General features: G+C 38.9%; 1 protein-coding gene across 4 annotated transcripts in view; it reads right to left on the minus strand.

Annotated features, from left to right (window-relative positions):
- Window positions 1-16,089, minus strand: part of atrnl1a (attractin-like 1a) — a 241,035-nt gene that overhangs the window by 34,164 nt on the left and 190,782 nt on the right. For 3 of the 4 annotated variants that reach the window (XM_067512420.1, XM_067512412.1, XM_067512394.1), the window contains one exon: window positions 11,110-11,205. In XM_067512420.1, the coding sequence (XP_067368521.1) occupies window positions 11,110-11,205 (96 nt within the window). The remainder of the gene's footprint in view (window positions 1-11,109; window positions 11,206-16,089) is intronic. The other variant, XM_067512403.1, reaches the window with a different exon arrangement.

Consider the following 16,089-nt stretch of genomic DNA (forward strand, 5'->3'; position numbering starts at 1 on the left):
GCGTTCTGTTCTGTTCTCATTAAATAGGTGGCAGACAGTGACTGTGATGACAAGTAAGGATGAGGTCTGACATCGCCACTGAGCAAAACACACCAGCTCTTTCCACTTAGTAAGAATCGTTTGCATGTCTCAAGGGAGAATCCTGGTGGATTCAATTGTCCTTCACAAGCTTACGATCTATCCCTGCTGTACTCTTTTGTGATTTAAATAACAAAAAAAGTGTATTGCAGCACACTACAGTCATGTCAAAATGACAAATTATTTGCAGATTATTTACTGACCAGATGTAAAATGTGCAGAAATACCTGCAGCCTCAGGACCAAGCTATCACACAGAGTCTGATGTCTCTATTACTACCATACCAGATCTTTAACACACTTGTTGCTCAAAAGATGGTTGTTAGTCTATAGCAAAGGTATGAATACACTGTAAGTATTGTAAAGCTCAGGGCTAACATTTGACATAGGGCCAGCTGTTTGAAATAAATATTGTAAAATAGTACACTTTAATTTTCCATAAAGGCCTAGCTAGCTTTGACCTTTTGACCTGCTGAGCCCTATTTTACTACTAAATTGAAAACAACACATAGTTAAAATATGCATCCTCACTTTGTAAATGAATATCATATTAATAACAGCGTGTTAGTTTGCATAATGGGCATTCACCTCCAACATGCTGGAGCTCTGGAAGTAATGCCCACATCTTCTCCTCCTATAGAAAAGATAGTATCCATCTGTTCTTTTACACAGGAAACATCTGCTGTGAGCTGCTGTAACACGCTCTCAAATACTGTAGACACACTCCCCGATTCTGTTTTTACGACTGTTTTCCCCTCTGTGTCACACCCATATGCTTGTCTGTGTTTCAGAACTGAAAAGCAAGAAATGATGCTGGCAGGTACACACACACACACACACACAAACACACAATATACACTGGCTGAGAGTTCAGAACATAATGGGCACCTGCTTGGTCAGCTGAACCTGAAACTGGCACTAAACTACATGATGTACAGACTCAGACAGAGAGAGATGGAGAGGAGCCAGGGAGGTGGGTGGAACGCTAAGGCCAGGAAAGAAAAGAGGAATTGAAAATGTGTGTGAAAACTGCAATAAAGGAGGAGCAACTGAAAAACAGGGAGATGTGCAAAGCTGGAAAGTGAATAGGGCAAAACAAACATTTCTAGAACTTTCGTAATGGCAAATTTGTATATTTCTTTTTTGTCTCCATTTCCTTCTAATTGAGACGGTTAATCAGCTCTAATCTCCAAAGAAAACTACTACTAATGGCCTATATTTTCATGCTTTATGCTTCAGTGTCCTTATAGTTGAAATTGCAGAAGCAAGGACAAATAATGGTGATTTATAGCCGAAGTCTGACCAGCTCAAATACTTAAAAGCCACGTCCCATTTATATTTTCCACCAATTCTTTTATATAAGAAGCTGGGGAAAACAGTCTGGACTGACAGGTTGTAAAGACTCTGTAAAGAGATCAGAAAAAAAAAAAAAAACACTACTGCAGTGTGTAGACTGAAAATAAAAATTGATTTGATTAGGTTTGGCCAAAGCTTAAATTAAACATGTTTGCTCTCTGAATGTATGTGTAATATGTAGAAGATACATGTGGTGGTGAAGAGAGCAAGATTCTATTTAAAGCTACATGTGAGGACAGAAACACATCTGACTGATACAAGTTGTTTAAAGGGACTAAAAAAAAAAAAACTATAATATTTTAGACTGAGACCCAGTCATAAAATATTGACTCAGCTCTGTGAGTATGTGTCTCCTCTGCCTGCTGCTCTAAGGTAAATCCTCCACTGCATGGGGAGAAAAGAGAACAGGTTCTTACCTCATCAAAGAGCCTCAAATCCGCTTCAGATTCATTTCAAACTCAGCTCAATGGTGCCAGAGGAAAAACCATCTGACTTCAAACACATATTTGATGACAACAGTGATACTGTGTGTTCTTTTCACAAATAATCTTGATGCTAATGTGTAAAATAGCAGCACAGGTGCATGTGCATGTTTGATTACTTTTGATAATTTCTTTATTAACAAAAATGCTTTCTACATATTAATTTTAATGTTATATTATACTAAGGTTGTTGCCATACCAAACAAAATACACAATTCTGAATAATAATATCAATACATGGTGGAAAAAAAACAAAAAAAGAATGGTTTGTTAGCCTAAATAAACTAACGTTAGCCTCCGTAAATGTTGCAACGTGTTGCCGGTCCTCCTGACACCAGCATTCCACCTGTTGTTGCGTGACCTTTCTTCTCATGCTTGTTTCTACAGTTGTTGCGGTATTGTGCTTCCTCATTAGGTCCAGAAAAGGAATCGCTTTCTCTAGTGTCTACAGCAGCTACTTTAGTACTTCCTGTATCATTGGTTCCATAAAAAACAAGTATTGTCACGTTTTTTAGAATTTTAGTATCAATTTATTACCAAAGTATCGGTTCCCCCAACATCCCTGCATAATGCTGTGATACAGTAACTGTTGTATGACGGAGCCACCACACTGATAGGAATCTGCTCATGGGATTACCTGCCAACTTTTTGTTTTATATGGTTAAAACATTGTTGTCAGACTTGAAAGAGATGAGGCAAAGGTAAGGTGGCTGTCCTCAGCTATGACAACAGCACTGACCTAATGTGGTGATGCCTTTGAGTATCATCACAAAGGGTCAGAAAACAGACTAAGTCACCAACAGAAAAGCAGGGGATAATTATAATATGACTTAAGAAAAATAAAAACTCAACACAGCACGACATCAACTTCACATTCTCAAAACAGATACACAAATTAATCAAAATTCTATGTTTCTCCCACTGTCAGCATCATGTCCTAAATCCTCTTTTTGTAATGCTTCACTAAAAGGTATAAAACTTTGAATTCTGCCCTCACTATGCATTGAGCGGGAACACACTTCCTTATAAAGGTCGAAGACAAAACAAAGCCTTTTTGTCATTGGTGTAAGTATTGTATAGGAAAACAAAAATCAAAGACAGTGCCGATGAAAAGACAATGCTATTGTATAAACAAATTTGTATTGTAACAATATAACTGGATTTAAGTGAAGAACACTGTATGTCTTCTCCTTTCGACTGTTCCCTTTCAGGGGTCACCACACCGAATCTGTATATGCAAATCAAAAATCCCTCAAATACAAAGAGCACCCACAGACAATGGTCCAACAAGTGCATTTGGGGAAGAAGTCTGTCAAGCTGCTATGGCACTGTATTAGTAGATTAGAACACACAACTGGGAAAAGCTGCTAGTGGCAGAGAATGGAAATACTGAAACAAGAATTGCTTTTCACCACATTTACTACTCTTTATACTATATATAATGCTATATATTATTTATACTTTAATATATATTACAAAGGTAAATATTAAGCAGTAAATTAAGATTTCAGAAAGGTAATGATAATATAATATAATATATCATGGTGGAATTTCAATATTCTATAATTCTATATAGAATATTGACGAAATATAGACACACTGTTCTACTATCTGCATTTTCATATTAAAAAGAAGCCCTCAGATAGAAGCCCTTATTGATATTACAAATTAAGGGATGAATCCTGATGTTTCTTTTTTAATAGATTAGTTTTGTGTATTGATGGGTGTCTTATGAAATATGTTGACAATGTTGTGAAGAAACTGAGGCTTTTATTTTAGGGGGGGGGACTCCAAAAAGAGTTGCTGCAAAATTTAATTCTTGATTATTTCGACTAGTTAAAATGTATATGAATGCACCAGCACAATGTCTTGTTGGATTCTTATTAAGAAGTCAGCCTGTGCTTTATATTCAACAGTTAGCTAGCCTTAATGCAGTGTTTCAGTAACTGGTGCAATCTTTACTTATAAAGCTACTTTGGACAAGCTCTGGCCATACTCTATGCAAACTCATTTAAAGAAGCTCATCTTCTGATTACAATCTTAGATCTCGTTGCACTTCTTTGCTGTTAGATGTGGATAAATGTTTTTACTGTCTGCAGGAGGAAAATAAGCTAATGAATTCAAAGCCATTGTCTTCCCTATGCTGAATAATTCTTCTGAGTGTCTATGTTATTGGCATATGTTTTCCCCTTACACTGATGATTTGACCATTTTTTTAATGAAAATGAAACTTTATATACTTCTATGATATTGTTGCTTATGTTTTTTTATGTAATGTTGTTATCTGCTTGTCTTGTTGTTTATTGTAGTTTATGGCCTGTCTTGCCCAGGAATCCCTTAAAAATGTGCAGACATTTAATAATTTATTGTATATTTAAAATAGTCTATGTGACCTGGTAGATTGAACTTTAATTATGTTTGTGGCAAAAGCAACAACTTCCACAGTTCAGAGATTGATGACAGAGATTTAAATAAGCTTATTTTTTAACTGGGAACTAGAACATTTCTAAACTCACTGGCCTCTCAGACCTATAGTGAGAGCAGCACAAGTGTAATAATTCCGTTAAATCTTCTGTTCGATCTTAATTTTTGTCCTGCTAGCAACAATTTCAGTTTCAGACCATGTTTCTCAGCAGGAGAAAGTTATTGTGATGTTTTACCTGAGCTGGGTCAATAAGATCAACAATCATTTTCCAGTGATATACCTTCACCTTGACTAAGAACTTGCCATCTTTGTCCTCACCTTGAATCAATTTGTTGATAACTGCAAAATGATCAAATTGCTGGCTGAAAAATCGAAAAGACAAATAAAAGAACATGGTTCATCAGAAGTATGATTTATTTTCTTCCTCAGGGAAGAGATGGAGAGCTAGCCGAGACAGAGAGAGGAGGAGACACAAAAAGAGAGAGACGGCTGAAGACTGTTTGCTCAGGTGAGGCCACTGCAGCTAACCCTCCTGCAGGTAGTAAAATAATGTGTCACCTGGATACTTTTATTTCTAATCTGTCTGATGATAACGAGAAAGAAAAAAAGCCTTTTTGTTCAAGTGCAAACAAAACATAAAGAGCCATGGGTTTGTTTTAGCCTCGTTGGTGTTGACAGAGGTCTAAATTATTGAGTTATTACCAGTGCTGTGCATTAATGACACGACATCCATGCCTTTCAGTCGTGAGATACGTGGAAAGAGCCACAGGTGACTGCAAACCTAAAGTAAACCACAGCAGTGTACATGCAATTGTCCATGGGGAATGCAAACGAGTGTGTCTGCATTTATTTTGTGTGTGCTGTGAACCATTTCTCCTTTATCTTATCTGCCTGATAGAAATGTTTTGGTACAGTATCTGATAAACTCTGTGTGTGCCTGTACTGTGGGTAATTCAGTATTTAGCTGTATTTTTTATTTCCACCAAACATACATTACTTTCCAAGTGTCATAAATATTCTTTATCTGCTTCTTTCACCTTTATTCCCCCATTCTAGTTCCAACCATCTCCACCCACCAACCCTCCTTCCTGAGGCATATTAAATTCCCGCAATTGAAGAATAAATATGCCACATTAAAACACAAGATGTGAAATTGATTCATTCTTTGCTTTAAATAGCATTATGAAAACGGGAGAGTGTCGTTAATCAGCGATAAGGTGGGACCTGCTTTTTGCAGGCGGAGGCGTTCAGATGCTAGTTGCTCTGGGCTCATCAGCTTTACGACGTAAAGGCAGTACTTTATGGAGGCAGTGGAATCATCGATTTATGCTGATGACTCTGCCTGTGTTCTGTAATGCAGCCATGACATGCTGCAAACCTCTGATCATGTTGGGGAATGGAAGAGGTGGCCTTCGGCTGTAAAACAGGCCTATATGCTGTGGAAGGTAGTTTAACATATGAAGCTGTTTAACATACGAAGGGTTGGGGTAAGAGAAAGCAGTATACTTACTATACTGAGACCTTCCACAAACATAGGTCTATTTAAGTTTTATAAATATGTTGTTTTTGCTATGATTTTGTGACCGTGAAAAGCGAAGATGATCAGATTTACAAGTCTGCAGTTTCTGCATAATTTATGTATGATTCCCCACAGTTTACTGCAGGAAAATGTCAAGTAATTAGGTGCAATATTTAGAATACATTGCAAGTCAGTGCACAGCATGTCAACAAAATTCAGATGGATTTTGCTGACAGTCAAGTGTGCAATGTAGCATAAAAGACATAACAAAAGAAAGAAAAAGACTTGATAGTTAAATTAATAATGACAATAACTGGTACTATATTAGTTAGTTATTAGTTAGGTCACTATGCCTAGCTGTATCTATCTTATCCTTTTGATTTTACTTTCCAATTAAGGATCAAACTCCGAAAAAAACATTACTTTAAAAAAAGCACAGATATGACACAACAGCATTTAACTCCTGGGAAAATCTAAAGTGACACATTGTAAAAATAGCATTTGGTTACTGTTTTTCTCACTTAGGAGTGCACTTTTCATCCCCTTAAAAACCCAACATATAATTTACAAGAGTTTGGCTAAAGCTGCACAGGCTGACACATTTGCTTCTTGCTGTGACACATGTAGTTTGCATCATTAACCAATTGCAGAAACCTCGCTATTCTTCAATAGAAATGATCAAAGAGTTTTGCTCCAAGAGTACCCATAATTGCAATTCTTCTGAAAACCAAAAACATTATCTGGTGAGCATTTTGAGTTCATTCTTAATGTGTTTTAGGGAATGTAAGAACACCACATGTCCACGTGAATTTATACAAAGTATTGTGCTGGATCTATAAAATAGTTTGTTCTTTCAAAAACTGAGTAAATAACTTTGCGATTCAAATAAAGACACAGAAAGGAAAATGAAGATGAGAGATCAGGGATTAGTGTCTTCTCTATTGTGTTTACCTGTAGGACAACAGAATATTGTTGGGGACATGAATCATGAGTCTGATACTGGGTGGTCAGTACAGCAGAGCGCAAAACATGTATGCACACATACTGTACTTGCATGTCAACCCTCCTCCAATAAATTATGTTTATATAATACATTTTTGTTTTCCCACTTACATTGCAATGGGATACATAATTGGTGCCTGGATTTTTCTTCACTGGCAACTATTTTTCATGTGAAAGAATATATTTAAGTCTTAAGAGCTGTTCAAAATGCAGACTGGGCATACAGCACAAAGCACAGGGCTTTTACGTACCCAAACATGACCATAAAAACTTTATAGCTGTGTTGGCTACTTTGAACAGATATTCTGTTGTAGGAATGAAATAAATTAAGTAGTGTCTGTGGACATTTCACTGATAGAAATCTATAACGTGCCACATAAGCCACTCACACCATACGGCAATTAAAAATAATCCTAAAATAAACTTAATCTGACTATTGCTACGTGGCTGTTGCAAACTTGTACATATATATAAAATTCATTTGTAGAAGACAGGCTTACCCATGTGGGCATTACAGATAATTAAAACTGAAGGAATAAATGCTACCCATTAATGAATTACACAAAAGCAAGAACCGTCTTTAACACTTCTCCAAACACATCTTCTCTGGGTCCTGTCAAGTAAGTATCTATATGTTTTGTCAGTCGAAAACAACGTAAAGCCATTTAATCAGTGTTTAAGAACAAACGTTGTTACCTGGTTTGGGAGATCAATATTATTTTACAAAATGTATTACTTTGATCTTGATTGGAAAGTGTATGTTTTGTATGATCTGACTGTGCTAAGCTCATTCAAACTCCTCTAAGCTCTCACTTTGTCTCCCTGTGACATCATTACGTCACAGACAAACTGTATCTTTGCCCACACTCTCTGTGTTGCCAGTCTCACAGGCATGACTCTAGATTGCACCAAGCAGGTTCAGATGCCCTCCTGCAGAGTGCTTTACCGGGATGGATTATTCATCCGTCAGATCACTGCATGACTACATTCATTTCTATGCAATTATATCTTCGTCTGATTCACTCGTTTTCCCATCCCTCCTCTGCAGACTACATCACTTTGCGAGCATGGAAACAACAGGTGTTGTTTTTCTTGCTCACAGTCTAAACATGGCATGAAATGGGGTGATGATGACTCTATTTGTTTAACTATATAAACTCTGTTGCTGTGCGTAAGCGGGACGACATAAAATAGCAGGACAGCATGGAAATGTTCTCTCTCTCTCATTCAGTACACAATTATGGTAAGCTGCATGCTTGACTATGAACCAGATGTTGTGTAATTAACCTCAGTGTGAATATAGCGTTATGCCCCATTGTCTCTTACCTTCAAGAATGAAATGGAAACCAGGCTGTGGTAGAGATAAGGGGATGTACTCCGGAGGTTTCAACATGTACATGAACCCAACTGAACTGAGCCAAATCCAACCTGGTCAGAACAGACTTAAAGCTAATTAATCATCATGCGCAGATACCCCACCCATACCATTGTGCCTATAACCTTCAACTTACAGCTTGAACTATGTGGGAGATAATCTTAAAAAAAAAAGTCTTAGATATAAATTCAAAATGAAATTAAACAGGACCTGGATCTTGCTAAAACCAGAAATGTGTCCAGTATTGTTGTATGACATTATTTGCCGTTTTATTTGGAAATGATTCAAATCTATTAAAGTCTATCAAGTGAACTGGGGGCTCAGTAGTGCTTGTCGAAGCTTGTTTTAGTTTATGAAGGGGGTTGCAAACTTTTGCATTAATCTATTTTCATTTTATTAGAAGTCTTTTTTCTTTTTGCCATTTTAAAATTAGCGAATGTAAACTTTTGCTCCCAACTGTACTGTAATTTTATAAATGAGGGCTACTGTTCTGCTGGCATTCATTCTGAATTATTGACCTCTAGTATGCAGCAAATGTCCTGCAACATCTGTCACTTGGCTCCGTTGGGGCTTTATAGGAGTGACAGAGATGGCTTAGGTGTATGAGAACACTTCCCACAATGCACTGCTTCTATCAGCAATAATAATATGATACTAATTAAATAATTTCATTAATGGAAGGTCAGTGCAATGAGTCAGCATTTTAAAAAAGTGTTTATTCTTTATCAGTGTTTCATCAGGTAAATTACGATAAGATACTATGTTAAATTAGCTGTTAGTAATCCATTATTAAACATTTTGTAATAATACAATGATATGAAAAAAGACATTTTGGTAATTTACTACCAAGCCAGACAAAGTTAATAAAGTAAGGCACCAAACAAAAATCAAAACAAACCCAGTGCACGATCAAAACAAGAGGCACATCACGCAAAGTTGTTTAGGGCACCTGCAATGTGAAAACAAAACTTGCCAAATCAAATATATAACAATATTTACAAATTATGAACCTTGGTTGAGACGTTCAGTCGTGAGACAACGAAAGAAGACTCTACTGGTTTATCCAAATTGCCTGCCAGTGTGTTTGAAATAAAAAATGCATGCAAAGTGTTATTTAACTCTATGTCTCTTGTTGTGTGTAAAGCAAGTTAGCTAAAAAAACAACAAGCACATGTTCTAGAAAGAAAAATACAGTAGACAATATAGGGTGGTTTGTTATTCAAATCCATAAAAACTACAAGGAACCAGCACAGCTGATGAATAAGCCTACTTGACCACACACACAAAAAAAAAAACACCATTTCACATCTTCATGTCCTATTATCATGCTGGACACTTAGGCCCACTTGCTATTCACTAAGCATCACTCCACAATATCACCCTCTTCTGCTTATCTAAACCATGCATGCACATGTCATTGAGAGTTGGAATCACAGAACAGAGGTGACACATTATTTTTAACAATTGTCTGCTACTCACCCTCAGGAGAAGGGCACACTGTTTTACTGAAAGTATGACTGTCGTGCTGCAGCATGTGCTCCCTAATCTCATTGAACAAGAGGCTGATATGAGCAGTGGGCCAGCTGCCTCTCTCAGGGCACACACTCCGCCAGCCACACTGCCTCTGGAGGGCTCTTCAGAGCTAACTGTGAAGGTGAGGTGCCAGCATGGCAGAGAATAACAGAGAGCACACCATTCTCATACAGGACAGCTACGTGAAAAGTGTGCTATTGAAACCAGCTGCAGACTCTCTCCCTTCCACCTTTGATGGAAGTCAGTACTTCCCTGAAGTGTATTGTGAATGTTGTTGAGGTGAGCCGTGTTGTGCACACCTGCTTAGCAGATGTTTATACATAAAAAGTATAGTTTCATCTTGTTTTCTTGCAGGCCACCAAGCCTGAGGTTGTCTCCAGTGTTAAGAAAAGACACTTGTTGACTGTGACCTGTGTGAACAAGCTTTAAATCACAAAAGCTGGCCTGCAGGTTTATCTGCTGTAATTTATCATGTATCTTGAGAGAGGCTACCAGTTTCATTGAGGTCAGTCTACAACAAGGTTTGTACTGTATGTGAGAAATGCATAAGGTGAAAGGCTCAGTAACCACCTATCTGCAAAGGAGAACTGCATCATTATTTTTTCTGACTTAACTGGCAATGAGATTCCATTCACATGGGGCACTCCAGTGCCAAACACAGTCTGTTGCAGTGATACAGTAGTCTCAGTTCTGCTGAGGAGTTTGTGTGTGTGTGGATGTGTGAACAAATTAAATTCAGCAACACTCAACTGTTGTGGCTGCTTTGTGCCCATTGCAGCTCAGTGTATTTATGGATAATGGGGAACGATGGCATAAACACTGCTATTCTCAGTTCACGAGGGTCAATGCTGACTTGGCCATGCACTGCACTGCGTTCATCATTCATAATAGCACCGCAGATTTTACTAAGAAGAGACAATTCCCTTCCAACTTAAAACTCAAAGAGGTCTTATTAGTTAAAGCACTCAACACATCAGAATGATTGGGCAGTTTGTTTAAGTTAACACAGTCATACTTTTGAAATCAAACTTAAAGCACCAGTTTGTTAACAGTGTTCAACTCCTGTTGTGTATCTGTACACAGCCACACAATCAAAAATTGCTTCAAGGCCACAACACCAGTCACGGCAAAGGGTCAGATGGTCCAAGCAGTGTTTCAGTATCAGTCTAAACCGTAGGAAGCCTCAGAGTTTTCACAGGCACAGATATGCAAATGAACAGACTGCTCCTCCATGATCGAATTTTGTGTGTTTTCTGCAACCCACTGTGATTCCACTTTTGTTTGTGTATATCTGCTTTCATTGTGTTTGTGTACACTTATATTTGTGTCGTTTTGCTGACCTGTAGCAGCTCCTCTGGGTTGCTGCCCACTTCCAACACAACAGGCACAGAAGCAAAGGGACGACTGGCCATCTGCTGTCGCTCTCTCATCAGCTGCTGTAAAGAAAGAGCAAAAACAAAAATATATGGATTTTAATTCTGAATTTTATTTTCATTTACATTTCTGATAGCACCCTTTTATTTACACAGTATTTACACAGTCCTACTGGTGGTCACTGAGCAGCTATGGTTGGACAAGCAAGAAGTTAAGTGCCTTCCTCAATAGCTCTTAAAAGCAGTTACTGATTTAGGTAGTTTCTTGCTGACACCCATCTGGATTGTATATTTTACCTGGCAACAAATGTTGCAGACAGTAAACCTGTTTTTCTAATTGACAACCATGTGTGATTAGGGTTAAAAGCATGGCAAGAGAAAAGGGAGCTGAAGTGGAGAAAGAGGCAGGTGGAAAAGTGGGGAGCAGAGATGAAAGCAAAAAGGCTGTGTGACGCCAAGGAAGAAAGACAGGATGAGTGTGGGATGGCAGGTGGTGGGGGAATGGAGGGAGTCAAGCAAGCAAACTTCATTAATGAGGAGATGTCAGATGAACAAAGGAAGAAAGCAAGTACTTTATCAGCATGAGGTCCAAACCCCCGGAATAAAAACACAAATAAGAAGTAGTGAAAAGCTTGCTGGGAACAGGTACACACATTTTCCTATGTACAGAAAACAAAAACACACACTGAAATCTACATAGAGGAGCATTCACAGAGGGCATCTATACCAAAGTTACTATTAGTACAAAAGCAATATGTTCACCACATCCTCATTCACCCTCCACTCCCCATCTAAAGGCCCGCTTCCCAGCTTTTTCCACTTCACTACTGACATGTTAATGGGGTCTGTTTCTACATTTAGCTCGGGGGTGGCCACCTGTTTCACAGAAAACAAACTCATTTCTGACCTATTATGCGCCAAGCTTTAATCATCAATATGCTGCATTTTTGTTTTGGCAAAAAAATCTGTCTGGTGCAGGCCCAGACACACACAAACAAACAAACACGCACGCACGCACGCACGCACACACACACACACACACACTTCTGATCAGTGCAACCAATGCCAGGAGGACTTGGGAGAATCTGGGCTGCAGACTGTGCAGAAAAACCTTTCAACATCCTGAGATAAATTTTCACAACGATGAAGGAGTGGCATGGAAAGAACATTAACAGATCAGTGTGGGACAATGCAGCTGTCGTGGCAAAAACTGTAAGGCGAGTTCAGGAGGCAAAAGGCAGCTCACAGTCTTGGTTACGGTGAGTTTAATCAGCAAGACAGAGAAACATGCAGAGCAGAACAGAACTACACTCATGAGTGGGTCAATCAGATTGACAAGGTTTACAGGTTATGGGTGTCTTTTAACCACTCAGCTCAGCAGCTGAATACACAGAAAGGACAAAGGAATGACTCAATCCAAATCAACCTTACAGACGTTCAGGTGAATACACAGTGGTCGGAATCGAATTAGCAAGTCTCTAAAACAACTCATCTCCTATGTATTCCCTGCTGGGACAGCTTCCTGATGAAGCTGTTGTCTAAAGACACTTCAGACAGAAGGTCTGCTGAGGTGCAAAAGCAGCATTTGGTCACCATAAACAGGCATTTTGCATTTGTAGGAAAATTTCTCTCACGGCAGCCACTGCAAAAGCAAGCACAGTGTGGTAAAACAAGGTATTGATAAGAAAATGAATGAAAAATTTTGATGCCAAAGACAAGTAGTTGTAAATGCATCTGCTTAGAATCCCATGTTGTTTGTCACTCGCTTCTATTAATTATTATAATCTATAATTATTATTCTAATGATTATTAAATATACAGCAAAAGAAGAAGAAAATGATGCACAATTTTGAGACCCATACAAAAGCAAACAGAGTAAAAGAAGCAGTGGACTCTCTACAAAGATATAGGAAAGAAAAAGGAAAAAGCAGAAACAAAGCAGAGAGGACATGAATTATCAATGACCTCCACTCTCTTTTACCTCTCCCTAAATTAAAGCACATCCTGCACCTCTGTATCCTCTCCTGTTGCTGACAAAAAGCAGCACATTGACATTAACTAGCTGTCAGGTGCTGTGCTCGCGTGCCGCTGGCTGCTCGCTTGCCAGTGTCAGACTCTTTAAGCATGAATGAATACTACACCTGTAGCTACATCAACGCAGTCAGGCGCTCCGGCGGCGGTAACTGCTCTGCTAGCACGCTGCCATGCTGGCTAATGTGATGTCTTCTCTTGTTGGCTGTCATGGGTACGCTAACGCTGCTCAGATGACAGTGTGTGCTTGCTAGCATTGCTGTTAGCCTCCTGCTGATGTCAGCTTAGATTTAAGAGCCTAGGTGAGAAGATATGGGAGACAGGGAGGGTGTCTGTGCTGTGTGAGCTTTACATAAGGTAATGTACGCCCTTTAAACATGTTTAGAACTTTCGATGTCCATTATGATTTACTATATTGTTAGCGTATATGACAAAAGGGGATAACTCATTGTATTTACAAAATCATAAACATGAAGTTAACTTTATTGCATCAAATGCCATTTTTTCCTGAGCCATTTTGATAAACTTAAATAGTATTTCTTTGGGTCAATTAAAGGGTAAAGTTTAAAAAATTTAAATACATGAGCTAATAACTAATGACATATTATAATGTGCCCCTCAAGGCCTCAAGAGCAACTAAGACAAGATCCTGAACCATCCACATGAGATGCTTTTGATCTGCTCTCCCTATCAGCAGGAATATACCAGTTGAGAATCTCTTCTAAACTACACGACCCTTTGAAAAACAGACACATAGTGACCCATAGTATTTAGATCTCCGAATGTTTGTTGGGAGAAGGATTGGTGTGGACCGAGACCTGAGTTTGAGTCCAGTATAAAACTAATCATGTGAGTTGTGATGTGACACTGAGAAGGTGGTAAATAAGGACAGTGGGAACTTTCTTTTACTTTATTCAGTGTTTACAACAAACCCTGGTGATTCTGTGCCCTACCCTAACCAAACCACTATGTTTGGGTTCACAATTTTAATCCCACATGTTTGAGTGTTTAAAGCCCAAAGCATTTTTGAAACCTGGCGACAATGTGATCCCAGTTCAAGCAACAGTATGGAGTATTTTCAAAATGGGTGCAAGTTCAACAAATGTCAGCTCATCATTCAGCAGATGGTTTTGTAGGTTTTATGAGAGGAGAGGGACAAACGACTCGTAGGGTTAGAGGTGCATCTATGCATGAGCTTGTGTCACAGGAAGTGTTCTCACGGCTCTTTCTTCCCTAAAGCCTCTGCTGGTGGATTAGACAAACTGGTCAAGGTGAGCTGAGTCACATTTGTGCATGTGAGTGTGTGTTCTGTCACCTGATAAATCCGTCTAGACAGTGGAATTATTTTAGGACATAAAAAGTGGGAGTAAAATTTATCACTGTGTTAAGTTTGAGTGCTGAGTGAATGTGCAAGTGTCTATGTGGATGTCCCACCTACATATGGAATATAAATTTTTTTGTTCATTCCTGTTTATGTATCCATGTGTACAGATGGACATGTTTGTTTTGGTCAAACAGACCACTTGTGTGTGCGCTCATGCATATGTTGTGTGTTTAATGCCCCCTTTGACAAGTCCTTGAGTGGGCAACAAGGACAAGGCAGTGGCCATCTTCTCTGTCTGCCTGTCGGGCTGTAAATCAGCCATAAAATGGCTAATTAACTCTGCCGTGCTGTAAACAAGTAGTGCCACGCTAGACACCACCAACTGGATAACAAATAGGAGGGGGGAGTGAAGACAGGGCTATGTGTTTATGTGTGTCTACGGGAGAGAGAGAGAGATAGCAGTAATATGTAGTTTTGTGGTTGCAAGGATTTTAGCCGGTTCCTTGAAATTTAAACTAAACCACAGAAAAACACAAAGTTAACATTTCCTGTGCGTATTTGTCCCGTCTCACACTACATATTGGATGTGCCTGTGTTTATCTAGCCTCAAGGGGAGACATGACATCCAAACATCCATTCATCCATCCATCCAGCCATTTCAGCTGGACAGACAGACACGTAAACACCCAGGAGAAAAATGAGAGTGGTGCAACAATGAAGCCAATCGCATGGTGAATTATGCTTCACAGAACGCAGCTCAACCAAAGCAGCACCTGCAAGCTCAAATTGCCAGTCCTGTTAGATGGATTGGAAATATCTGTATAATGTGCTGTTTGCTGATTTCGGATGCACTTCTGTGCAAATAGCGGGTTTCACACACAATGAGTGCCTCACTGCTACTAAGGCTGCAATTAAACACCACATCAGCTACAGCAATGTCAACACATCTGCAAATAATAAAATAATGCAGTAGTTATAATTCCATATCCTGTGCCATGAAACAGCTGTCATCTTGGAGAATATGTTTTAACAGTATGTACGTAAAATGTCATTTGCATATAATTTTGTATGTACAATTTACTTACAACAGAAGTTGCTGACGTAAACCATGCAAACATCATTTCTCATCCAGCATGACTGCCCATTTCCCAGATGTAATGCAGCATCAGTGCACATGTTCCCCCAGCCCAGTCACCTAAGTAGATGGTTTAATCAATGCTACAGAAAGCTGTATGTGTGGGGCAGATTAATGTTTAAATCAGTGATTCAAAAGAAACAACCATTTTTGGACAGGGCTTACATCTCTGTACACACACACACACACAGACACACACACACACACACACACACGGTTTCTCAACATTGCACTGAATGCTCGCTTCCCAAGACGTTTGAAATCTAAGGTCAACATTTAACAGTTGAACTAGGGTGAAAATAAATGTTAAAATCACATTGTCACACTTTCCAAAAACTTGCTGAGAATAGTTAAAACACAAGACATTCTAACTGGCATTATTGGAATGGATGGCTACTGGGCAACTGTGACTCCCAGTGTCCCACGAAAACTGCAAAAGAGTTTAGATGAGGAGGAG

This window comes from Channa argus, chromosome 1, assembly GCF_033026475.1.
Source record: "Channa argus isolate prfri chromosome 1, Channa argus male v1.0, whole genome shotgun sequence".
Taxonomy (NCBI): Eukaryota; Metazoa; Chordata; class Actinopteri; order Anabantiformes; family Channidae; genus Channa; species Channa argus.